This window comes from Oryzias latipes, chromosome 20 (assembly GCF_053564925.1).
Source record: "Oryzias latipes strain Hd-rR chromosome 20, Olatipes_Hd-rR_3.1".
In the NCBI taxonomy this organism is placed as follows: domain Eukaryota; kingdom Metazoa; phylum Chordata; class Actinopteri; order Beloniformes; family Adrianichthyidae; genus Oryzias; species Oryzias latipes.
The window spans coordinates 9,586,404-9,613,868 of record NC_136256.1 but is presented as its reverse complement, the minus strand read 5'-3'; the positions used below and the strand labels follow the sequence as shown (position 1 = coordinate 9,613,868).

At 38.3% G+C, this 27,465-nt stretch overlaps 1 protein-coding gene and 1 long non-coding RNA gene across 2 annotated transcripts in view; one reads left to right on the top strand and one right to left on the bottom strand.

Moving 5' to 3' along the window:
* Nucleotides 1-26,313, bottom strand: part of vstm2a (V-set and transmembrane domain containing 2A) — a 152,852-nt gene extending 126,539 nt beyond the window's left edge. Inside the window, exons 1-2 of the mRNA XM_078938744.1 lie at nt 25,780-26,313; nt 24,626-24,792 (exon numbers count right to left, since the gene is read on the bottom strand). Of these exons, the coding sequence (XP_078794870.1) occupies nt 24,626-24,792; nt 25,780-25,855 (243 nt within the window). The 5' untranslated portion in view covers nt 25,856-26,313. The remainder of the gene's footprint in view (nt 1-24,625; nt 24,793-25,779) is intronic.
* Nucleotides 16,514-18,635, top strand: LOC144988397 (uncharacterized). Its single transcript, XR_013652310.1, has 4 exons — nt 16,514-16,647; nt 17,371-17,560; nt 17,640-17,769; nt 17,945-18,635. It is a non-coding gene; the product is annotated as an uncharacterized LOC144988397 (long non-coding RNA).
* Nucleotides 26,314-27,465: the final 1,152 nt, after the last annotated feature.

Genomic DNA, 27,465 nt, shown 5'->3' with positions numbered 1-27,465 from the left:
TTCAGGCCATGGACCGGTTTAATGTCAATGACAATATTTTCACGGGCTGTACGAAACTAAAGTTAGCATTTAAACTTTATATGTACACTAGATTTCGTAAAGAAAGTATTAAAATGTGATATAAATTTTCCCATAACCCACTACTGTCTAAAAGGAAACTAAAAAAAAAACGATGTCAACTTTATCGTTTGACTTGTAAAGTGCAAGGTATAAATAAATAAAAAGTTAAAAAAAAATTTCTGGGCTGCATAGTGGAAGGGTCAAGGTTAGTCATTCATTCATTCATCTTCTTCCATTTGTCCCTTTCAGGGTCACGGGGCTGCCTGAGCCTATCCCGGCCACTTATGGGCGAAGGCAGGGGACACCCTGGAGAGGTCGGCAGTCGGCGCAGGGTCACACATAGCACACACCCATCAACACTGACATTCACACGTAAGGGTCAAGTTTAGAATTAGTTTAATACATGCGATCAACAACATTTATTCTTGGACGCACTTTAAATACATGCAGGCGCTGCGGCAATGTGCATCTTGCACATCCTTCAGTTTGGTCACTCGTAAGAATGTGTGACTGACATTAACCAAAAAGACAAAAAAAAACAATCCACCATTTGAACAACTTTATTAGCAGCATCCTCGTACCATTCGACAACCGGTTGCTGAATATTATGCATTACTATAATGGGATGTGTGAACAACTGTCACAATAAATCCATATTGGGAGTCAAGACTCCTGGTTTTTGTGTTAAATGTCGGTTTCTTTTATTTCAAAGTTGAAGGTTCTTCTGCTGTTTTCTCACTGGCTCTTTTCTGCGAAAAGAAACATTCCAAACACATTTACTTTTTCTTATCTTTGCTAGCTTGGGTTTTTTAATTAGTGGTTGGAGCAGACACTTTAAGAAAGAAGTGGATATATTTCAACACGAGACAGAGAGACTTGACATGCATCAGATGTGCTGGAGAGAATCCAGTAGTTTTCCGAAATAAAACTTCCTTCAGAGTCAGATAATGAATAAAGAATAAAATGAAAAACCGCCTGATACCAACCATCCCATGGGTCGGTACCGGGCCGTGGGTAATAGAGGATGAAACTATTAGTGGCAACAATATGGCAGAGTTAATGATCGTGGCTGAAGAATTTACAAAATAATTCAAATGACAACTGCAATAGTTATTAAGAAAATACACTTTTACTTTGAAAGGTTAAACAAGACATGTGGCTACACAAAATGACAATACCCTGACACAAAGGGTAATTCAAACAATAATATTTTACTCTAACAGGAAACAATTAGTAAAGGGAACACAGCTGTGGAGATTAATTAAAATCAGGTGTGAGCAGGAAAAAAGGAGGAGCTTAGACAAAGAAACAGAAGGAGTCGTGCAAACACTGTGAACATGCTTTACAACATGGAAAGAAACAAAAAAAAACAGAAGTGAAAATGTTCAAATCTCCAAAGAAATATTGACAGCAATTCAAAAAAAAAATAATCAGTTCGATGTTAGACCAAATGACAATCCTGTTGGCTTGTTTCCATAGTAGCAAATTATTTCAACCAATTATGTGATACCACTTAGTCATGATGGCCAAAGAGGAAGTGTTTATTTTGATATTTTCCAAAATTATTCAAAAAAGTAAAAAGAAAATCTTGATCTTTAACCTAACTTGACTCTAATTTGAATATTTGACTTTTTGAAAACTCATTTCAATACAGAAACAGACCTTTTTCAATGTAGAACCAGACAGAAAGTCGAGTGTTGTAGTTCTTTATAAGGGAGGCCAAATGGAGAGGGAAATATCAAGTGCAGCTAAAAGCCTTGCAGGAGTGAGAGTCTTCATAGTGACCTTCAGATTTTAGATCACAGGGTGCTTGATTTACATGGGAACTCAATGAATCATGTCTTCGTTCCAAAAGGAGAGTGTGTGGGTATCTGACTTACATCAGTCAATGTTATTAATTCAACTTTTTTGTGTCAGTGAGCTATGACAGAACTGACATTTTCCTCCATTATTGTTACACACAAGCACAGGAGAAACTGTCACTGAGGTGTAATCAGGATTTTAAGTAAGGTTTGACTCAAACTTGATAGCCAAAAGAGGAAAAAAGTTGGTTTGAGCGGCCCATGGTTACTGAATGTTGAAATAGTTTGTTTATACTTCACTTAAAAAATTCTGTACCTCACCCTCAAATATCATCTCATGTCTACCACTGCTGCTCTGACTGTTTAGAAAAACTGCATTTAATCTATTGTAAAAGGGTTCCCAGTGGTGTATTAAAGGGCCTATACCATGCTTTTCTAAATAAAGCCTTTCAGAGTAAACTATATCCATATATGACAATGTTTTACTTTTGGCACACAAATTAACACATTTTAATAAATATGAGTTATTTTCCCGAGCTTTTTTCCAACCTGGAAGTAAGATGGCTCTGAGGAACCCTCTTTCGCTCCTTGTGGGCGCTGCCCATTTCATGATGACAACCTACAGTACAGCCGGCCTCGGCAGCATGTCTGCGTTTCACCCATGAAAACAAACAACATCTGAACGTTTACAAAGATGGATGTGCATATTTGGCCTCGAAAATGAAAGCAGTTAGCCGATTCCTGCTAGCACCACGGAGAAAATGGGTGTGTGTAAATTGCACGGTGCTAGCAGCACAGACTCTTCCTGGAAGAGGATGTTCTCATTTGTCGCGAGAATCCACTCGTTTTGATATGGATTGAGAGGGGCTGGTGCTTAGAGCGCAGGTTTTTAGAGGGTTACTCAGAATAGCCTGAAAGGATCAAAATACCACTCTGGGGTTGTTTTTCACAAGGAATATAAATTATAATACACTTAAAATCTCAAAAAAAAATGCTTTTGGATGGCATAGGGCAGGCCCTTTAATTATGATGAGGCAGTTTTTAGCCAAAATAAAATATAAACAAACTCAAGTTTCTACGACACTGTTTCTGCAGAGCGGCATGAGTTCATCAGAACTTAGATTACCAGCGACTTAATTCATCAGAACTGCCTCTAAGTTGTGGGTGGACTGTTGGTGTGGAGCAACCCCACCCCCACTTCCTATCACCAATTTGTTTACAAGCTTTCCCACCAACTTACAGCTCCTCACAACCCCAACCTAACATTACTGTTGCAAAAAAATAAAAAATAAAAGGACAAGCAATATTTTAGCTATCCAGTCGTGCAGTTTTGAGACAGACACCATCTCGGAGCAGAGCTTGTGGCCTGGCCATTTTATTTGTGACATACTACTACAAGCTTTTTCCATTTTTTTTTATTTATTTTTTTTTGTCTGCTCATGATTCACAATGATTTGAATAAAGAAATACTCAGAAATGCAACTTTAAGATAATTTTTCTTCATATATGTCCGGCGTCCGTCATCAGAAAAATGCCATAAGAACATGTTCAAAACACCAAAATCACCATTTTCATTGGAGTGGGTCAACCAGAGTGACTTTTTCTTTTTCTTTTGGCTCTTTTTTTTCTTTTGACAGCCTCTTCTGTTCTCAGACAGTCTGTTCATCTTATCTTTAAAGTGTCTTCTTTAAGATTTAGTTCCACACCTTCAGATGTCTCAGTCTGGACTCTTCTTTTCCTCCTTTTTTCCACCAAACTGCTGCTTGTTGAGCTTTGGTTAATTCCCAAAAGAAAAGAAAAATGAGAACCGCTTTTATTTTTCATATATTGACAAAACCACTTTTAAAGACATCACCGAAAACTCTGATTTATTTTGCCTAAAGTGTGGCAACCAAGCTTTATCTTAAAGCCGACTATTACATTTTTGTGACCATCAAAGCAGACAGTGAGCAAATCTGTATGCTCCAAGCTACACTTTGCATTTGCAAATATTTCATAACGTTTATATTTTGTAGTTTTTCGTAGTGCTTTAATCTGGTGGTGAAGCTGCAAGAGCCTCTGGCAGACGTTTAGGATGCAGCATGTTATCTGATTAACCTTAAGCATAGTGAAGGTGGGAAATTAAATTCCCTAAATTCAGACGGAAACTGCTCTCCCCAGCCAAAAAAAACAAAAAACTGCTGAATTTATGCACTGTTTGTCTATCATTTTTTCATTTAAAGCTACAGTCACAAATATAGCTTTCACCATAGGATGGAGGCATTGCCGGAATCTTTACATATTTATATTTATTTATATTTATTGGCTAATATGTAAACAGAATTCATATATTCATTTTGATTCTCTACAGTTGAGCGAGTAAGCATTGTAATTGTCTTCTTACATCACAATAAATGAAAGTTATATTTAGTTTTTCAAAAAAATTATTAACAAGCATATATAAGAGGAAATCGTTGCATACGCATACATAAATTTGCACAAGAAAGCAAAATGATTACATTAAACATTAAATATGCACATAAAGATAAACATTCAATAAAGCTTCTTGTGGATTTTATGAGGCATGCATGCATAAGGGAAACAAAAACAGTCTTTAGTTTGCTAATATAAAACGAGTTCACACCAGCTGGTCTGCTTTTATCTCATGGAGGGTGACCTGAAAGGTCTGCAAAACAAAAAATGAGGGAACTTTGGAAAGATGGAAAGGGGGCAGGGTTTTCTTTAATATCAGCATGCATGAAAAAGGTCTGACCTCAGCTTCTGACAACAATACTTAACACAAGTTTAGCCTAACTGTCCTAATAAACACTGATCTGCAAGATTAGCATCTCTGAAATAATTTATTAGAAAATATAGATAAATAGATTGATGGTCAAAAATACATTTTATATTATTTTTAAAAGGCTATAAGGCTTTTTCTTTTTTTAACTTTCTCCGTTTTGTGTTTCTCTGTGGATTAGAAGCTGCATTCCTCAGCAGCACGGACGATTTCACCTTGTCTCCTCGTGTTCTTTCCAGCCGTCAATCAAAAAAAAGTCTGAGCTTCAGAGCCTGAAGGAGCATTTCTGATCAAAGTCTCATTTCTTCTGTCTCCTTTTTCAATAATGCAGGTAAATAAAGGTGGATTGATTTGATATCATTTTGACCCTTAGAGGAAAAGACTTAGATGGATGCTCACGCCTGCAACAAGACAACTCTCAGGACGAAAGCAAACATGTATCGATCGGACTTTACAGCTCACCATCACTTTAAAACACATGTGCAGGTTTTTTTCCCCCAAACGTGAAAAGGTATATTTGTATTAAAGCGGGGGTGCCCAAAATGTCAATAAAGGATGTGTGAGTAGATTGGGAGCCACCTAAGAATTAAAAAAATAACAAAAATCTTCTTTTACAGAATGCAGTCATCAAAATCGCTGTGAAGTATGTCACTTGATTGACATGCAGAATTGCCAATCGAACATCCTCTAATGTATATGTTGCTGCACATACCCGTTAAAAAACACTGAGCACTATGCTCCATTAGCAGAGTTTATAAAGTGTTTTTCTTTTCTACGTGAACCAATTAAAGGTATGCCATTGCAATCAAAATTTCATTAAATAGGTTATTTGCATTTAATGTTATTATAAGGGTTCAAAGTATCCAGGCTGAATGGTTGGCACACACAGGTGTTCACCTCATCAAATCTGGCCATCTTTGCAGAAAGTTTGGACACCCCTGGATTGGGATTTAGCAATTTAGCTCACATGCATGCCAGAAAAGTGTGGGTACCCCTGTTTTAGAGTAAATGAAAATTAAAACCTACATATCAATCTAAACAAGTTTTTTTGTGGATCTATAAAATTTTGACTGAAAGGAAAAAAAGCTTTTTTTCACCAAGTAACCACTAGGGGGCTTTTTCGACAAGCAATCCACTTCAGTCAAATGTAAAAAAAACATTTATAACTGGAAAAAAAAAAAAAAAAAAAATTCTTCAGTTTATTTAAAATAAGGAATCCCGTTTTAAATTTGACTGCAAAATTGCACGTATCAAAACCTTTTAACTGACAGGTTACACAACAAGCAGGGGTTTGGTGGCACCACATCCTGTCAAGATGGCTCCAAGACTCAGACGGTAAGTTGAGGTGTACTTGCTGTTATGCTTGCATGTAGAAGAAGTAAATGTGGTAAATATTGCAAAGGTCATCTTTTTAAGAAAGAAAATAGTGATTCGTTCAGATTCTTTTCATGTTATTTTCCTCCCAATGAATTAAAGCCAGATGAGCACAGTCATCCAACGTTTGTAGAAAAGGGAGAAAACAGATTGATATGCAGAAAATGGGATGTTGATGCGCTGAAAAGAGATTGTATTAAAGTGAGATTTGAAATGTAAATTCATCAAATTTGGAGTTTGATCACTTTGCATTCTGCTTCAATGTAAAAATGTTGCTTTTTTCCTAACATGATCTTGAATCTGTTCCTGCAATGATAAATCTTCCAATTTCCCATCTTTTTTTTTTTTCCACTTAAGGTCATTTTTCTCTGAAGATCTTTGGGTTTATGGTAAGGCAATGACAGTGGTGGGGAATGATTTTTTTTTTTTTTTTCTCCAAAAGGAAGCCTTTCCTTCCCTGACTGGTGCCTGCTGGAGCCTGACAGTGAGTGCTTCACAGTCCACTGCTCAGAAATGAGAGCGGCAGGCTCTGTGCTGTGTCGTCCGTCGCTCACTCACAGGCAGCGGGCTCCTGCGGAGAGCTCATGTTTGCTGTGAAGCGTTTGCAGCCCATTACAGATCATTACAAACCTATGAGAGCGCGGCAGCCTGACGGAGCTCAGGAGAGCCATGACAGGACGAAACCTGGTGCATCCTATTGACTCCGCCTGCAGCTGTCTAAGCCCGAGGAAAAAGCTGGCGCCGCTCAGGCTGTGCTCATGCTCTGATAGAGGGGCGGGGAGGCTGGCAGCAAGGTCACTCCGAGAGCATGGCGGCCAATGGATTTTATGCTTTCTTGCTGCTGCACCCAGTGGATTTATAAACTGACTTGTAAAGAGAGGTAGGGCTTGCTGTGGCATGAATCCATTCTGGTCAAAGTGCACCAGTGGAGCCTCAGTCCTATGGTTGTTTGGATTTGTAATTGAAGCCTCAGCTGGGGCCTATTTTCTCACATTTACAGACACATCATCACACACCCAGCTCAGACCCGTCCAGGTTTGCATGCAGCTGCAGACAGACTTGCCAATCCTGCACTTCAGGCTGTGTGTAATAAAAAAAACAGAAAGAAAACCATGATTCTGATTCGCAACTATGAGTTTTTCTTTCTGCTCCCCAATGCAATATAATTGTACAAGGAGTTACTCGTGTTTATGAGTGCAAGGGTTTTTTTTTTTTTTTTTTTAAAAGAACTTTTTAGGAAACACCAATATGCATCTGGATGACCTGGATATATTCGATTTTTAATTTTTATGCATTGGTTTTTGTGACTTTATCCCAAGCACAACACTGACTGTTTTGAGTGTAAAACTCAAAAATTTAGTTTGCACTTGAAACAGAAAAGTGCACTTGAAACTCAAATATACGTGCAGATTAAACATTTTTTACTTCTTTACTTCTTCTGCGCTCAAAACAGAGCAGGGCACAGACATTGGTCAGAAATTCTTTTAATTGTGCATGTTGCAAGTTTTACGCTCAAAACTGTGTGTTGCTCTTGGAATAATGGCACAAAGATCACTCCATAGATTATTTTTTTAATATTTATTTTCAAGTATAAGTGAACATATGATATAAAACAAGACGAAGAAAGACGAGATGGGAAAAAAAGAAGACAACCCCCAAAAAACACGACACCTGCCAAAGGCAAGAGGCAAAAATTAAAATAAAATAAAAAAATATGTGCCAGACTACCATTTTGATCAATAAACAAATAAATCTTGCAGTCTGACATAACTTGGACAAGAGAGAGATGCAAAACTACATTTGTGACCCAGATCCAGCACCTCTTGTTCAGTGTTGTAGTTCAAGTTATATTGTAGTGAGCCAGATAGGGTTGCCAAACAGTGTTGAATCTATACTGTGAGCCAAATTTGCATAACCTCAACCTGTCTAGCCTGATGGCATATATGATTTTAGCCACCCAATGTTCAAAGGACACTCCATAGATTTTTAATCTGAATTGTTGTAATCAAAACATCTTATGAGTTTATAAATTTTGAGTGTAATTTTCATCGCTTTTGTTGATCATATTAATGAATTATTTTGCGGGATTCACGGCTGTTCAATAAAGTTATAAAATAAGGCATCAAAACTGTTTTGTATTTTATAACACATAATTATAAATGGGGGATTGTAAATCCAGTTTTCTTCATACTGGCAGACTTCCAACCTTAGCTTTCAACCTTAGCTTAAAAACCTTAAAAAGCTTTGGGTTAAAGTGACAGCATCTGATATGACGCTACTCTGTTAAGTGTCATGAAGCACAACAATTACACACATTAGTCTGTTTTAACAGTTTTTAAATCGTCTTGATGAAATCAGAGGGAAACAGTTTGGTCCTCCTTCACGATTTGAGTTTATCATTAACAGCCAGACGACCTAGTGTTTGGTCCACGTCCTGTTTCTAACTGAAACAGTTTTCTAATAATATCTGTAATCAAGGAGAAATTCAGGTTCACTTTTTAAAAATATGAAAGGTTAAGCTTAAATATAATTAATAACAAAAGACACAGGATTAAGGCTAGGTGGCCAACAGACATATTTAAACTTAATTCAAACATTTTATTCACCCAAAATTAAATAGAACATTTTTGGTAAAGTTACATTTGTGATTAAGACAAAAGAAAACTAATAAAACTTCATCATGTTCACTTTTTGTGTAGTTACAATTGAACCCAAACATGCATAAAATGTTGGTCTTTTTTGTGTAAAATAAATCACGCATGTTGTGATCATATAACATAAAAAATCACTGTCTAGAAAGAAAATATCATTTTTCTCATTTGTTTTTTTGTGAGGTTAAATAAAATTGCATTATAATAAACTGGAAGGAAAAACAACTACATTGACAAATTTTAGACTAATTTAGTGAAAAATTACTGTTGAAAACTCTCACAACTTTCATTACAACACCTGCAACTTCCAGCTTTTTCTGCCTCAATTATTACAAAAAATGCATGCAACATCTTGGACTGTACATCAATACAGACTATGGAGTCTCCTTTTTTTACATTTTTGGATGCTGGTGTGCTACAGGATTTTTGTCAATGAAAAAGTGTGCCTTGGCTCAAAAAAGGTTGAAAAACACTGGCATAACGAATGGCATTACGAAAGGTACACACTGCATGTGTTCACTGATAAACATTTGACTTCTCCCTGACATTAAAGAATTGGACTAGCTGTGCAAATGCAGCTGACTAAATGCTGAGGGTCATATCAAACTCTTCATCATCGATGTAATCTTGGACCGCTGACTTCCAGCGTGCACCTTGCTCTATGAGCTGAAAAGAAACGCTTTTCCGGCGGCTCTTCACCTTTTGAGAAGTGCTTCAGGGGCTCTTCAACAAAGGGCCTGCGCTGCTCATTAAGTACTCGTGTCTCCACATCTACTGTGCTAAAAAGCGGTCAGAATTACATTCTGAATCAGTTCGGAGACGCATGCTGTGCAGCCTGGTACTCCCAGCAGAACCGTGTTTGTGCTGTTTCCACATGCAGCTGGCTCGGCTTGAGGTTAGAAAACAGAATGATGGCGATGCCTTTCCAAACAGTCTGTTTGGAAGTTTGTGTAACGGCAACTGTTTAGCTCGCCCTGCTGCTTCCCTCCTCTCTGTGTGTCTTCAAACTCTGGCTTGAATCAACAACTTCATAACTGTGGCAAATCCTGTCAGTGGTAAGCCTCCTCTTTTGTCATGGACGTGCGATTGTTTCTGTCTGCCTGTGTTTGTGCATAAATATGAAGCGGCAGCATGTCATTTATAATCTAGGAGGAGAATCATTTACCACTTGTTGTGGAAGCTGAAGCCAAACAGCAGCTTTTCGCAGTGATGTTTGCCTCCATCTCTCTTTCAAATCCCCTGTCAAGGGCGGACTTTCAAAGTTTGAAAGAGTCCTCGATGAAGACTTGAACAAATGCAGCGTGTCCTTCGTTCTCTATCTGACAGCGGACATTGGCCTGATCTAATCAAACAGCAGATGGCTAATTGAGTCAAATCCTCACCAACTGTGAAAGTGGCCAAAGCGTTACCTTTGCTTTGTGAATGAGAAGGTAATTAAAAAAAGGCTTGTTTGCCGCTTGCAGTTTAGTAGACGTTATTTTTTTCACATTCTGTTTTGTAAGATATCAGCTTACAGCATTGCATGCATGCTGTTGCATGAAAAATGCTTTGATGCTTATGTAAAGCATCTTCAGTCTGCTAAACATACACAGTGGATTGATCCAACTTCATATTTGTATGTAATAAAAATGTAATAAAAAAACATTTATATATTAAGAATGACAGTACAAAGCATTCTGCTATTAAAGTTAAACTCAAATCCTCTTTTAAATAAACTGTAAAAGCATTTCCAGTGGTCTTTTAACTATGATGATGCCATTTTTAGCCGAAATTCAACAAACTTGTGTTTTTCTTTTAAATTCACCTCTGACTTGTGGGCGGGACTGTTGGCGCAGAGTAAGCCCGTCCACACCTCCCGTCATCCATCTGTTTACACTCTCTCGCTAGCTTACAGCCCCTCCCATCCCAACCAAACATTTGCATTGCAGCTAAAATGGTGATCAAGATTGGAGCTCTCCAGCTGTACAGTTTAGATCCAGATTCCAGCTCAGACGAGGAAAACGAAGACGTTCATGGATCTATTTGTCTGCAAGTGGATGCATTAAAATGTAAAGAAGCAGGAAGCTTGTGGCTTCCCGTAGTAGCTTCTACATCACATCTACAAGGTTTTTCAAACAGCATTTCTCCGTCTGCTCCTAATTTAAAACATTTTAAATATAAAAATACTCATAAAAGCAGTTTTAGTCTCATTTTTTTTAATTTATATGTATCCTCCATCATCTGAAATACTCCAATAGGACATGTTAAAAGAACCAAAATAAATTAATTTTTGTGAGGAAAATTTGTTATTATTTTACCATTCTTGAAGTTGTTTAACTTATCTTTGTTTTTTAACAGCATTTTTTACATACCAGCACAGTCGAGAATTTGTGTCTCATTAAGAACTAAAATGTAGAAAGAAATTTGTATTAAAAGGAGTCTAAAAAACCTAAATTGCACTGTTAAAAAAAGTTATTTTAACGTTTTTTTAAATGTGGATAAGTTAGACTGCCAATATCTTTATTTTGTAACAACAAAATAGATTTATGTAAGTGGTAGTTTTAGATTTTATTATGCCTTATTAAGATGGGCCCACTTGTACTAAGCTGGTATTCGCAATTTGTCTTAAAATGAGTCATTCCCACTTATTATACTACCCTTTTGTTACTGTAATCAAAAATGAACAACAATTACAGACAAACTAACAAAATGCAAACCATTTACTTAGAACTGGGAAAAAAAAACCTCATCATTGATCTGTATAACATTCTATTTGAACTACTACAGTTACATGTTTTACCTTTTTTTCCCATTTTAAATTCTTGTGTGGAACTCTTTGTTTCTTGGTTTTGGTATTTTAGCACACGTTTTCTTGTTAAGAAAAATGACTTCATGCATAATCAAATCATTATACTTTCTATTGATTTTCTCCTTAAGATTCGTGTTCTTTTCCTATATTTATTCTACCTCTTCTTGCAGTTCAGAGAAATGTTTGCTTATATAACACCTTCCGAACACTGGCAGTCAATTTTTTTAACCACGAGACCAGAAATTTGGGCAATCAATTTCAAAGTCAGAGGAAAGAGTTTTCCCTTTTTCTAAATCATACAATCAAAATAAAAATGAATGAGGAGGATCAATTTGGTAAATCAGAGAGGTCAAAATGATTACAGTCCACCTTCAGAAAACTGACACTGGATCAGCAAAGAACAGACATTTCGAAAAAGACATAAAAAATTGTTATGGACTGCAAAAACAGGCTCCTTAGAAATAATATTGTTACCTCACTGGGAGAAGGGCTAAGAAAAGTAGTCTTACCAATAAATCTGTTTTAAAGAAAAATAGTGCGACTCCTCCTCGAAAGAGAGGTTGTTTTGCTGTGGCGACCCCTGATGGGAAAAGCCAAAAGAGAAAGAAGGAGTCTTACCCAGACATGTTTTCTCAAACTGAATTTACTTTTCTACTGAAAAACTTTATTGATAAGATTATTATTTTGCAAGACAAAAAATAAGACTTGTTTTTATTTTTTTTAAGGAGGGGTCTTTTTATTTTCTTAAAATTCAGTTTTTACAGTGTGGATATCTTTTTTTGTTGTTTGTTTTTGTTTGGGCCTGGGCTTCCAATCTGACTGGGTCTGATTAACTGTGTGTCTGTGGAAACCATCCTGGGGAATCAGGTTTCCAAAGTGAGGATGAATAGAATGAAGCGAGGTACATGAATTCATGCATTTAACCTTTCCATACTGGTTTTTCATTCCTGGAAAGGGTCACAGAGAATTTTGGAGCTTGGCTCAGCATTTCCAAACCCTGGCAGCAGAGATCTAAAACCGCACATGCTCAGATGTGCTTCCAAGAAGCTATGTACAATCTCCACTGTGCAATGAAATACCAGATAGTTTAAAAAAAAAGAAAAAAAAATAAAAAACCATGTACCCAATTGAAGCTAAGGCCTTCTTGTTGTGAGGCAAAACCTTACAAATCATACCATTCCATTAGATGTACTAAAAACTGACTTAATTTTCTTTTTTTTAAATATTTTTAGACCCACATAAAGCTGCAGGATCAGGTTATGTTGTTTAGCTAAAGAAAACAGAACATAACATGATTCTCTGCACCCTTAAATTTTATTAAAAAGTTGATTTTTCAAAAGAACTTGGTGATTATTTATGTCCCAGTTAATTGTCTAGATAGTTTATCTCTATTATAGTACTAGTGGCATAAATACAAGGGCTGCTAAATTGATGGCTTCTCTTTTTTAAATCGCTGTGCCCTCTAAATATGATTGTGGGAGGGGATCGTATGGGGTCAGGGGTTTCTAAAACACTCAGAATATAATCATCTAACTTTTATTTTTAAAAATGAAAAAGGGTATCTCCAGGCCTTGAGGGCCGCTGTGTTTGCATGATTTCCAGATATCCAAGCCCTACTAAAGACTGATTACCTGGATCAGATGTGTCCAGCCAATTTAAACATGCCAGAGGAGGATATGTTGGAAACCATGACGGAAGGTGGCCCTAGAGAGCTGGACTTGCCCATCCCTGAATGCCTTAATTTATTTTTGTCTAAAAAAAAAATCACTCATGTATTTTCTTTCAAGTACATGCTAAATTATTGTTATTTTGGAGTGGTTTGATGTCAATTTCCATCAATAGGCATTAAGGGGTTGAATACATTTTTTGCAGGAAGTTTGATTCTTTTGTTTTCTTTTTTTTCATTTGCTTTTGCTTCAACACTATTGATGGAACATGACCTTTAACTGATAGATCTCAGCCACGCCTTCTCCACATTTAATATTGCAGACAGGAAACAGGATAATGCTACATCTGTTAGTTCCAGGTGGCCTCTGAACATGAAGCTCTCATCAAGCCTGTGCAAATGGCAGAGGGTCACATTTCAATAACAGATCCCTGAACAGGGACTGTGGGCCCATTATAGAGAAGGCAATCCCAGGGATGATTGAACTCAACTCTCACTGAATTCAGCCCAGTTCTACACGTTTTACCTGGCTTCATTATTTAGTGATAAAACCTCAGAAGAGTCCCCGGATGAAGAGTCCAGGTAGCAAGTCTTTTAATCAACCACTAATGACTTCTTTGTAAATTACAAGTGAAGCGCTTGCCTGTTGTCAATTTGCACCTTTGCTCCATTGCTTCTAAAAAAAGAAAAGAAAGTGTGGCAACAAAACAATGCTTCTCTGCAACAGAGATTTGTTGTGATTCTGATAAATCTAAGAGAATCCATCCTCATTTAGCGTAGAGGAACGTTGAGTCAATAAAGCTGTAGAACATGCTAAAACTTTTTATCTCTACATGCAGTTTTCTGCATTGTAAATTGGATTTTGACATTTGTGTTGTTTTAATGTACAGTGCAGACCAAAGGTTTGGACACACCTTCTCATTCAAAGAGTTTTCGTTATTTTCATCAAAATAAAAATTGTAGATTCACACTGTGTGTTTAACTGTTGCAGCGCCGGAACCATTTAACCCTTGTGCTATCTTAGATGACCCCACCCTTGCATTGACATGTTCTCCCTACCATGACAAAGGTGGATAAAGGTGGAAAGATTTCATGTAATCCATGGACACCATTGAGGTTCACAAATCATTGAAGAAAAAAGGTTCAACGCACTGTCGAGTGGGTCTAGATGACCCAACTCCCAATGTTCTGTACTGTATTTTTGTAGTTAAACTGAACAAGCTATTGGTCATTGTGTTCGTGTAATTAAAATTTTAAGTCAAATACATCTCAACTAAACAAAACTTTTTAATATGAGACTATACGTTGATTTAACATGTTTTGGTTTTAATTTAGACTCCATGGTGGCGTAGTGGTTAGCACTCTTACCTTACAATGACCAGGCTCTTCCTAGTTCTCAATTTTAATTCTTTTATAGTCTTCTGTAGGTCTGGTCAGATAAACTGGAGTTAATTTGAATGATATTTGCAATTTAATTTGATTAAAACACCTTGCTTAACAAAAAAAGCTAGGGGTGTAGGAAAAATCGATTTGACGATATATCGTGATATTCATTTAGCAATACTTGGATTAATTGAAATGCTGTCAAAATGATAATTTCTTATTTATTTATGAGCATCAGCATCTGACTCTTGTTGTGACGGCTAGTTGGAAGCTCCGCCCACTGAGCCTCTTTGAGCAGCTCTACACTGCACAAAACGACCACAAGATCTCAGCGAGAAGCAGCTTGTTTTGTTGTTATGAGACATGCACTACTTGGTTTTAACTTGGGATGGGTACCGAACTGAAAATATGTGCTGCCAGTATCATAGAAAAACGCGGATTGCGACGCTTTGTAGCGGGCTCAGATAAGAATGAGTGAAGCACTGCAGCTGCGCAGCTGCTCATGCCCAGAGCATCAGCCAAATGCTGTCGGCAAAGCGGGCCAAAGTTCTGCAGAATGTCCCAGCAATAGATTCTAATTTACCGACCTGATGGATCAGAGTGATGTGCACAACGCTCTGAAAAAAGCCCAATGTTGTACTGATGAGCGGTGAAATACGTGTTTACTTCCGCGTGTGAGAAAGCGGAGCTGCAGCTGCGGTGAAGTCTGTGATGTAATTTAAGCATCTTAGCCACATTACAGCGCTCTCCTTCATCCTGTCATGTTGCCTCCTCACACTTGAAACTAATGTTTCTGGAAAGAATTTGTGTTTTATTTTCCCTTTATTTTTGAAGCACCGTTTTCCTGAGCCGCTTAAAAGTACTTGAGAAGCTACATTAAGCAATGTTGAAAATAAACTGGACTTTATTATCATACTTTTAGAACATTCCTGGACAAAGCACATTCATTCTATTTTTTTTCCATATACTGAAAAATATTTTGTTGTGGAAATCAGACAATGTTGACTGTTCCCTTTAAGAATAATTAAATTTTAAGGTACCAAATTAAAAGCACTATGAATTTTCTTGGCTAAAAGAAACTTGTATATGAGATACAGTTGCAGTGTATGAAAATTAAAAAATGTGTTCCAGTATAATATTTGTGATATGTATCGTTTCGTGGGACAAGTATCGGGATGGGTATTGTATCACCACACTCTTGCCGATACACACTCTTAAAAAGACCAAAAGAAGTTTACATGACTTTCAAATCTATATAAGAATAAAACACCAGTACATTGGTTAACCAAAATATTCTAATTGATTACAACAAAAGGTTAACAAAACAAATCAAGTTTGATTTCTTGACTTCAATTTTTAAGGCAGCCCTTTAACTCATGTTTTTATGTTAAAACGCTATGTTTTGTTTTACTGTGTTCTCCGTATGCTTAAGCTTTCTCTGTTAATGTTACCTATCAACCCTTTTATGCAAACTTATGAGGTGCCGTGTAGGACATTATTCAGAATTAGCATTCACATACACATGTGAAATCTCTCACACACACTAGTGAAATGCTTGTATACATACAACTGAAAATGTATTCATTCACATACACATGTGAAATCTCTCACATACACATGTGAAATCTCTCACATACACATGTGAAATGCTCTCACACACACTACTGAAAATGCTCTCACATACACATGTGAAATGCTCTCACACACACTACTGAAAATGCTCTCACACACACTACTGAAAATCCTCTCACACACACTACTGAAATCCTCTCACACACACTACTGAAATCCTCTCACACACACTACTGAAATCCTCTCACACACACTACTGAAATCCTCTCACACACACTACTGAAATCCTCTCACACACACTACTGAAATCCTCTCACACACACTACTGAAATCCTCTCACATACACATGTGAAAATCCTCTCACATACACATGTGAAAATCCTCTCACATACACATGTGAAAATGCTCTCACATACACTAGCCAAAATGCTCTCACACACACTACTGAAATTTTCGACAGAAACGGAAGGCATTTCAGTAGAAACGGAAGTTGGCTGATTATCGCGAGATAATCATTCGTCTGAATCATTCGAAAATGGCAGCCGGTTGCGCAAGGAAAACCACCGAAACGTGTAAGTATATTAAAAAATATCCAGTATCTGTTGTAAAATATATTTGTAAATACTTAGGATGATGTGTTTAATATGTTATATTCCTCAATCAACAACCTAGATTGTTTTGAAGCTCATCAATTTCAGTAATGCTAAAGCTAACGCTAACGCGAATTAGCGCCGAAGGCTAAAAACAAACGCTAGATATTACATCAAAAAGCAGTGACTTCTAACCGTAGTCACAAGTTATTAACACATGTTTTAAATGTGTTCATATATGTAGGGACAGACGAGGATGAGGAAAATCCGATCCATTTGCGGATGGAGAAAGATAGCCTGTTTGTTTTCAAGCTAGCTCGTGCCAGATGGGTAGAGACACATGATCAGATTTGACTTCATTTTAATAAACGGTTAATCGTTGTCGTACTGGGTTAAAGGTTTATGTTAAAGACCCAGAAGAGAGAGGGGGAAAGGGCTAGAAGGGAGGAACAGCGACAGGAGAGTCTGTTAAGTTTACTTGAGTTGAAATTATTGTTCTAAAATGTAATGCAGCCATTGTTTTTCCAATTTGTTTAATAAATGTATGAACAAAAATGAATAATTTACATGTATTATTTAAATCTGAGCTATTTTTAACAATCTTAAAAGGATTTTCATATAAATATCAGATGTACATATTTAGAATTTCGTTTTATATGTTAATATTTATTTTTATACATGTTAACAATAATCCTGGTCTTCTAGAGTCATGTGTGTCACAGTTGGAGCTGAAAGGAAAGCAAAGATTTGTCCTTGCAGACAGACGTGACTCTGCTCGTCCTGCATGTTCCTGGTGTTGTCCTGCTGTGGCTCAACATCTGTGGCTAAGCAGTCGCCTTTGCTGATGCACAGAATGTGCAGAATTGAGCTGCAGGCAATGATTTTCATTGCAAAGGTTGGTTTTACTTCCAGTGCCCCCAGAAATATTGCTCTCTTCCTCATCTTTATCATGCCAAATGCTCTCTTCACAACAGAGCGTGTTCTGGAGTGGTTCTGGTTGTAACTGCCTCAATGGCATTCCTCATGGGTTCCCTGTAGGGTGTCAGCAGCATGATGGGATGTGCAATGCAGGGATACCCACCATCACCCAAAAGGATCCTTCAGGTGGGTTTGTTTGATTTACATAAATTGGGCTTTTACGTAGAACCTGTGAATCATGGATTGATCCTGGATTCTCAACAAAAATATCTATAAATTTGGCATTAGAGTCACATACAGCATGCATTTTAATGGAATAAAAAAGCTTCCTGTTAAAATAACAAGCTGCATTTTCTTTTAGGGCCTTTATTCTTATGTGGCAGCCATCAATGCTCCTTGTGACCCTTTGGAAGGAGAAAGACCAAGCGAGCTGCTAAAATCCAGAGGCGACTTATGGTAGTTCATTCCCACTGGGAAGCTGGGTGACCCTGCTCATCAGCTGGAGGATGCGGTCTGCCGTCCTGTGGACAACATCGCTCACGGTGGACCGTGTCATGTCAAAGACTCTGGCTACCACACTGTAAGATGTGCCACATGCCAGCCAGAAAAGAAACACCAGGACGTCAGTCTCCTGTGACCCCCCAGAGTGTGAGGAACCCGAAGCTGATGCTTCAGGACCATCGACCCAGATGCTCGATGGTCCTGCGGGTCAACCGAAAATCCAGTCTTGTGTCGGACTGACCGTCAGCGTAAAGGGCCAGGACAGACACCTTTGTGTTGGTAAAGCAGTAGAGACGTGGAAGACCCTGGAAAATGCAACATTAATTATTTCATTGAGGAAATTAAATCACATTTTTTTAATGTTTCTATTTATTTTGATGTCTTACATTTTAGATTATGAAGTATTTATTAATTCTGGAAAATCTCGTGGTTTTTATTTGGCTGGGTTTTTGGATTTTCATTTAAACTTTTAAAAATGAAAGTTTTTGTTTTGTTTTTGTTTAAAACAAGTGATATGGTTTGACTCTGAATAAAAAATTCTGAACTTTGAACTCACAAGTGTTTCATGTAATTGGACTACACAACTCACTTGAAAAAGAATGTTAAACTCTTACCCAGCAGACTGTGTAACCTTGAGCATGATTAGTAACAAAGTTTAAGTTAAAGTTTAGGTTTAACTAAAAAAAAAGCTTTAAGTTTAACTCACAAGTTATTCTGTCTGGTCAGGGCATCCAGAGGAAATCTTCTGAGATGTTTGCTTCTCCTTGCCGTCCTGTGATGCTGCATATCTGCTCGTTTTCAGTTTGATCTCACGAAAAACGGTTGAATTATTGCCAGGAACACGGACAGATTCATTTTCAAAGCCATTTTCAGTAAGGTGTAAGAAAACTACAGAAAAAAATGCCTCCTTGCAAGAGCTCGTTAATCGTTCAGTGGCACAAAAACAAAATAAATATTGGCATGAAAAAATAACTTGGGGGTTTATTTATGAACAAATACATTAAATCAACACCAAAGTGTTTGTAATTTAATTATTTATAAATCAGTCACGTTTTCCATGATCAGAACACAGCAGATTCATAAATAGTCTCTGTAAAATGTTCATATTTATTATGTTTTTACTCTGACAAATAAGTGTCATTCTCCGCGTTAAATAGGAGTAGTTCGCCTCCAGACCAGGTGGTGGCGGTAATGCGCCACTTTGTTTCCGTGTCAAGCGCGTTATGAACAACACCCAAAAGAAAAAAGTACTGAGCACGGGTGTCTGAATTGCTTTTAAATTCAGAGAACTATATAGAACTATATAGTTCTGCACTATATAGGGTTTTAGTAGTTAGGGATCAGGGCAGGAATTCGGACACAGGTTCATTTCCACTGAAATGCCTTCAGTCGAGCAACTTCGTTTCTAAAAATAAAGTAAAAAAAAAAAAACGTTGTTTCTACTGAAATGCCTTCCGTTTTTATTGAAATTTTCACATGTGTATGTGAGAGGATTTTGGATAGTGTGTGTGAGAGCATTTTCACATGTGTATGTGAGAGCATTTTCACATGTGTATGTGAGAGCATTTTCAGTAGTGTGTGTGAGAGCATTTTCAGTAGTGTGTGTGAGAGCATTTGACATGTGTATGTGAGAGCATTTTCAGTAGTGTGTGTGAGAGCATTTTCATTAGTGTATGTGAGAGGATTTCAGTAGTGTGTGTGAGAGCATTTCACATGTGTATGTGAGAGATTTCACATGTGTATGTGAATGAATACATTTTCAGTTGTATGTATACAAGCATTTCACTAGTGTGTGTGAGAGATTTCACATGTGTATGTGAATGCTAATTCTGAATAATGTCCTACACGGCACCTCATACAAACTGCTCTACAGCAGGAACAGCAGGAAATCTGTTTCCCTATCTTTGTGTCTGTTTTTTTTTCATAGACCTTATAGGAAAATGCACCTTTGATCATTTGTTAGATACTTATAGAGTTTAGGGTAAAAAAGGACCATGAAATGTTCTGTTTTAGGAATAGCCTGGATGCTGACATTAAACAACACGGCTGTATTTCTTGTAGATTTTACCATAGAAATGGAAGTGTCTGACCTTTCCATGTTCAATGTTGGGCAGTTTTTCTCTTCCTCTGTCGTGAGAGCAGCTCATGCATACATGTCTGCCCTACAGCTAGAGGGATTACTTTTAAATCTAAATCAAAGATCTTCAACTGACTTAATTCCAACTTAAATCATCTTTTGATCTACTGTAAAAACATTTCCAGTGGTCTTTTAATTATGATTTTGTTGGGTTTTTTTTGGTCAAAATCAAAAACCTTGTTTTTTTTTAGGACATAGTTTCTTTGAAGCAACAGTAGTTCTTCAGAAATTTGCCTGTGAGGGTAGGACTTTTGCTGCAGAGTAAGCCTTCCCTCACTTTCCGTCCTCAATCTGTTTATACGCTCTTCCGCTATATTACAGCCACTCACAACCCCGACATAGGGGGCCATGTCACACATCCACTACATACATTTTGCACATTTTCCACGTACCATGGTACACGCGTGATATACGTAATTCACAGTGACGTGCGGTGAGGTTAATGGCTGGTGAGGCACTGAATCCTCTGGAGTCAGATTTACAATTGCAAGAACTGAATATTTCACCTTTCATCCAACAGCAGCTATAACAGCTTATAAAATACACACAAGAAAATATTTGTCCTAAAGAGAATTTATTTTACAGACATGGATAGAACACTCCTATTGTGGATAAATTATTCATATATACAGTAAACAAATTAATGTATATTACAGATGTGTTCAGCACACATTTGACTCTCAGTAACTATTTCTGGTATTTTTCTAATTCCGAATTCTGGTGCTTAATCAGTGTTATCAAATAATGTCTGTAAAAATGATCATAAAATAAAATAAATTATTTTACTTACAATTTTGCCCACTTACTCCATTGTTATTTTTAAAAAACAAACATTGAAAAACGTGTTTGGCCGTACTTTTTGAGTCAATGTGTCGATCCTTTTCCAGAAAAAGCTCTATGATCTGTTGGAAAAGTTTTTCTTATTTTCCTTGATTTTATTTGAGTTTCTCCGTCTCAATAGAGAAAACGTTCTTAGTCTTTTTTTCAACGGCAGCAGTGTAGCTACAAAGCAGCTGTCAGCTCACGTCTGCCCCCTGCTGGTGAGGCATGCCTCACTTGAAGCCTTTTATGTGGGCGTACAGCAGGGTTTTGAGCGCACATCTCTGTTAACATTGAGCCCTACCGTCAGACATGAGGCACAGCGCTCCAGAGCCTCACTCAGAGTTTCCGCTCCGTCTGTGATCGCGCAACACTCAAATTTGGCGATTTTAACCTCGGAAACTGTGGAAAACATCTTGAGTTGTCTAAAAAAGTATATTTAACACAGATCATCGGAAAATAATATTTACTTAATTTACCTTTTTCTATTTTATCACGATTATGACAGGTGAGACTCTGCCTCACTTGCCTCACCTGACCGCACGTCACTGGTAATTCACAAATGTTTTTTGCATTTGTCATTTGTCGATGTATGCAGATATCCGTCATGGGTTTCGGCCGACAGAACTTTACGTGAAATCAGTTTTGAGCTGTTTAAAATTTTTGGTTGGTTGAGAATAACTCAGTTTATGTTTATTTTATGAATTTTATGCACCATTATTACATTCATTTTACACAATTGTGCATCATTTTTGCGAGATAGATGATATAAGATAGACACAAATTTGTGGCTTTCCTCAACGATAGTCGATTTAACTTTTATATTGCGTATATGGCGCACATATCAACCTAAAATTACATAATTGATGCACAAATCACTAATGAATTCCATCTAAACACTGCAATAATCCTGCACAATTTGCATAATGTCTGGCTTTTACATTGTTTTACATGTTTTTTGCGTGGTTTATCCATTCTTCTTCTGCGGTTGTAATGTGGATGCGTCAGAACTGAGCAAAGTGGGGAACTTGTGGCTTTTCGTAGCAGCATTTACTTGACACCTACAAGCATTTATAAAAGTTTTTTTGTCTGCTCCCATTTTAACAAAGATTTGAATAAAAAATAATAATCAGAAATGCAATTTTAACCTTTTTTTTTTTATATACCCTCCATCATCAGAAATATCCTATGAGAATACGTTCAAAACACCAATAACAAGAATATCGTCAACATTTCAAAAATGTAAACAACAATGCACTGTGCAGTCTAATGATCTTTTACTTTCAACACAGTGAGTCTGCAGCTGCCATTTGGAACAGGCAGTTACATCACTGCCCATTGCAATTCACGTCCTTCCGCAGGACATTGACCCCTGCAGCACAGCAAACGTATTCATCAGTGACTAAGTATGGGGAAAAAAACACTGAGCTAAAAACAGAAATACAGTACAGTGAAAACAGGGGGAATAAGTAGTTAGAGTGGTAAACTGGAGCAGAAAAGAGCGCAGCAAATGTAGCTCATTTGACATGCATTCATCCATCTTCCATAACCACTTTGTCCCAGCTTTGGTCGCAGGGCTTTAGAAAACAGTGCTGCCTGCAATAACCAAGAATTCACATTAATGTCGGGGAGAAGAGACAGGGCTTTTATAGCGGTGAAAGAATAATTGCTTAAAAAAAGAACTATATATGTGTGTATATATATATATATATATATATATATATATATATATATATACACACACGATTTGACGATATGACTTACGATACATAAACAAATAGCAAAACAAAATACAACATAACTTATATTATGCTCAAAATACGAGGCAGGCTACATTTTTTTAGTCAGTGACATGAAGGGGGTCCATCTGATTGGTCAAATGCGGATATAGCTGTATTTGATTTGTTAAATACTTCAAGCTGCCCTGTGATTGTTTCAACGTGTGTGTAAATGGGTAACCATTTGTCGCAGTTAATACCATCTTATGCGACATTGCACAGGCTTATTTTGCAATGAATAAATTTGTGATGTATTCAACAGCCTTTCATATGTAGTAACATTTTAAAAAAATACTATTCCAGAGCATTTGGGCTTTATTTGCGACACAAGTTGCAATCAGAGGCAGGGCTTGTTCATGACCTTATTGGGGCATCTGACCAACTTGCTGCTTGTTGGTGCCAAATCAGAGTTGACAACAGTTTTAAAAAATGCATTTTTTTGTTTCCATTGTAGAAGTTCATTTTCTAGTGAATAGCAAAATAAGTGTTCATGCCTCTTTCAGATTGTGTCTAAATCTAAAATATTTATGGCTGTCCTGTAAACAAATTATTATTTTTTATTATATTTCTTTTTGTATTTTTTTGTCATGAATACAGCAGAGCTTCTGACTGGAGCAAACTGGTTATTTCTTGCTGAGAGTGATGCATTCGCCTCCCAACTCTCTTGACTTCTAATTTGCCTTCCTCTCAGCTCTTCCAGTGAAAAGCTGCTTTCATGTCCTCCGCTCAAAGATTCAAAAAGTCCAACTTTTCATCCATGTCTCAGATATTTGCATTCACATTTGCATTATAAGACGGCTTGCTCATTCCCGCTAAATTTCCAAGAGGCCAGCTGCTTCCCAAACAGCTTTTCATACGCACACACACAGCTTTGACTTTGTTCCCATACAAACCACAAAACTGCAGGACAAATACACACAGCAGCTTCCATTTCAAACAGCCTTCACTGATAAGGACCACAGCTAACAATGTGATGTCTGCATCAATAGGCCACTTCAGCCCAACATCCAAGAGGCACGTGGGATCACATCAAAGCCCGGCCCATGCTGCTGTGAGAGTGGGGCAACAATGGTACAATAATTATAGCCACATGGATATCTAGTCATGTCTTCACACACATCCTCATCTCTCTTTAAGCAGACAAGGTTGAAGTATTTTTAAAAAGTACCGTTTGATGTCTGTAATGATGACAATGTTCTGATGGTGTACAATGTCTGAGAGAGCCATTTTCATCATCTGAATACAGTAAACATAGAGTCACTCTCATCCATTAAGCAGGCCATCATTCCTCGGGCCAAAGGGGAGCTGTCACAACCAGCAACAACACATTGACAAGACATGATGTGACGAAATGCAAACCGCCTTCCTCCTCCAGTTTAATGAGTCCGTGAGCAGGCCATGCTGCTTCTGCATTTACATCCTGCTCTCACGTGAGCAGTCAGTTCATTTTACCTCATTTATCATGCATTCATATGTATATGATGTATGTCTTTGATTAATGCAGCCTTGTTTTGGTAATTTTCTGCACAGCTGTTGGGTTTGTGTGTGGAGGGTGGCGGGCGAGAGGTGTTTGAACTGTGTGGGGCCTCATCTGAGGATAGAAATGAACTTTAAGTAACAAAAGTGGTTTAAGTCTGAACCATCTGTAAGATACTGTCGCTGCGCTGGATGTCCGCACAGGAGGTTTGCGCATAAAACGCACTTTATCTCTTCTGGAAGGAGTGAAACAGCCATAGAGATCTGGACAGGGACGCTGGGGGTGGGGTAGGGGACTTAGAGAAAAAGAAAAACAGAGGGTGTCTTGTACCTCTTGAGCTTCCACGTCTTCCTCGCTGTCAGTGGGCTCCGGCGCTTTCAGGAACCACCACTGGATCTCCAAATACACAGACGCAGTTCCGCTCTGGAAAGCGCACGCCATTTCTATATTCTGTCCCTCTTTGACCGTCATGTTGGAGGGCAGATCCGTGAAGCGACCTACACATGAAACAGAGAGACACATCGAGAAAAAGGGAGTGAGGGGTACGAAGAGGAGGGGAAAGGAGGACGGGTGTAGTTAAAGGGATTTTAACGGGCAAAAAAACAGAAATATACATAAATAATTAACAGCTTTGCCAGTGGTCGGAGCTACCGCACAGCTCCGCTCTTTCGGGGGAGAGGGGTGCATCCTCATCGCTCCCACCCCCTCTAAAACAGACACTGACTTCACTGAGAATACTCAACGAACGCAGAACGGCTACATTCTGGTGGTGCCACGCTGCCCCTTTTTGCGCAGAATGGCGCAGAGATTGAAAAGCTATTTTTCCCTTTCACTTTACATTCTAGTCCGCCCCATCTCCGTCACCCAACATGACACGTCTGAGTGAACCAGATAAAGATCACTTTTGAATTGAAAATTAAAAACTAATTTGAAACGTCAAAAATATTCATATCATCGCTCCTTAAGAGCAAACTTTTACGCCACCAACCAGTAGAATGTGGCTAAAGTCAGTGCATGCGCAGGTCTCAATGGAAAAAGGAGCGCGATGAGTCTTTTCAGCACCACGGAGAGCTCCCTCCAGCTGCTGCACGCGCTGGTTTCACTTTTTTTTCTTTTTCATTGCTAGTTAAGTTTTTATTTTTATTTGTTATTGTAATGTATAATTAAGGGTGAAATTAAATGGGAACGGGGGGCAGTTGCTTTCTATTCCGAAAAGCTTTGATTTTAAACACTCACCAGTTGCTTTCATTGTAATTGTCGGTGTGAAAATGCAACCTTCCCCATGCGCCGATGTGCGCTCTGCTTTAGCGCCTCTTCATGCGGACGCTTCACACACGCGCTCAAAACTCTATTTTTCCCATCATTTTAGCATGCATGGAGGCAGCGCACTTTTCATACTGCGTGGCTCCCAGCAAAAGCCCACGCTAAGGCGAACTGCTTTGACAAGAGACCCCCCCCCCCCCCCCCCCCAATACCGCGCTCACCTTCAAAGGAGAATCCAATATGAACACAAAATCCGGCCAAGATAATAAATCCAACAGTATCCTGGGAGGTCCACATTATTCCAGAATAGAAATGGTTGCCTTTTATTTTACATGAACAAAAAAGAAGGCAGAAATACGGTTATTCCTTCACTTCCTCTCCTAAAAAAGAAAGATCGACGGAGGAGAAGCGCCTGCACTCCCAGGAAAATCAAACAGTGTCCGGGCAAGCTTGCCAACGCGGAGATTTCCGAAGGTTGAACATACTGGGTAATGGCAGTTTTGTCGCGGCTAAAGTTGCGTTCTAATCTGTGTTGCTTCTTCCTCCTGTAGCTCTGCGGGGGGAAGCCAGTCGACTGCCTGGCTTCACTGAAGTCTGCGAAATGAGCGGCTGCGGTGTTCCTCTGCGCTGCAGGAGAGACGTCAGTCCACTGGATCGCTGTGGAATCCGCGCACTCCCCACCTCATTGAATCTAGTCCTCATACGGCCTTTCTCCTCCGCCTTTTTACTACATGAACGATGGAGGATATTTGCGTAAAATTACGCAGCGCATCTCCGCGTTCCAAGGACATTTTGAAAGTTTTAAAACAGGACTCTTTTTTTCTTTCTTTTTTTTTTTTTACCAATTTCTCTTAACTTAATTCCTATTTTAAGACGTACTGCAAACTAAATTGTGGATTTAAAAATACACTCTATATCAGAAGATTCATATAAGAAATACATTTTACTAACTCTGCTTAAAAACCTGATTTTGGTAAATTGAAAGTAAATGAATAAAGGATAACCAGACAAGTGCAGGCCAAAGACAGCACGCCCTGAGCCTTTAGGTATTTTTAAGACACTCTGTTTTTGTTACAACAAACCTGCAGCTCCTCTGCCTGACCTTAATTGACTCAGATACTATCAGACTTCTTTTGGGGGGCGGGGCCCTCAGGAAACCTCTCCTTCCAGGCGCACCCCAATGCACAGAGATGCTGAAGTTCCAATAAAAAAGCAGCAGAAGAAGAGATGTCCCCTGCTGTTTACAGCAGAGATGCGAAACCAAATCATCCAGAGAACCAGGAGAGAAGCAGGGATCCCCTCCGAGTTGTTGGATCAGAGAAAACAAGAGGAAAGGCTAGGCTGCCCTCTGCAAGGCACATGCAGGATTTCGACACCCACCAAAACATCCCTCTACACTATAGAAGGCATTATGCTGTGAATCTCAGGGATTCTTCTTTCTCTTTGCTCTTTAATTCATTAACATTGTATCCATCCATCCATCTTCGGAACCAGCTTCATCCCTTTTGGGGTCACAAGGTTGCTGGAGCCAACCCAGCAACTGTTGGAGGGTTTCACCCTGAACAGGTCACCAATCTGTTGCAGCGCCACACAGTCACATTCACACTCACACCTGGGGCAATGTAGAGACACCAATTAACCTATGAAGCATGTTTTTGGACTGTGAGGAAGCTGGAGTTCCCTGAGAATACCCACACATGCACGAGAAGAACATGCAAACTCCACACAGAAATTTAGCCTGAAGAAACAGTGAGGCTTAGACCACTGCAAGTTGGGAGTCAAGAGCTCATTCAGGTTAGAGCATGAATATAATATGTTCATAATTTTGAATTATGTAATCCAGTTTAACTAATATTTATTTGAATAGCATGTTAAACTGGCAACAATCATCAAATTGACATATGAGA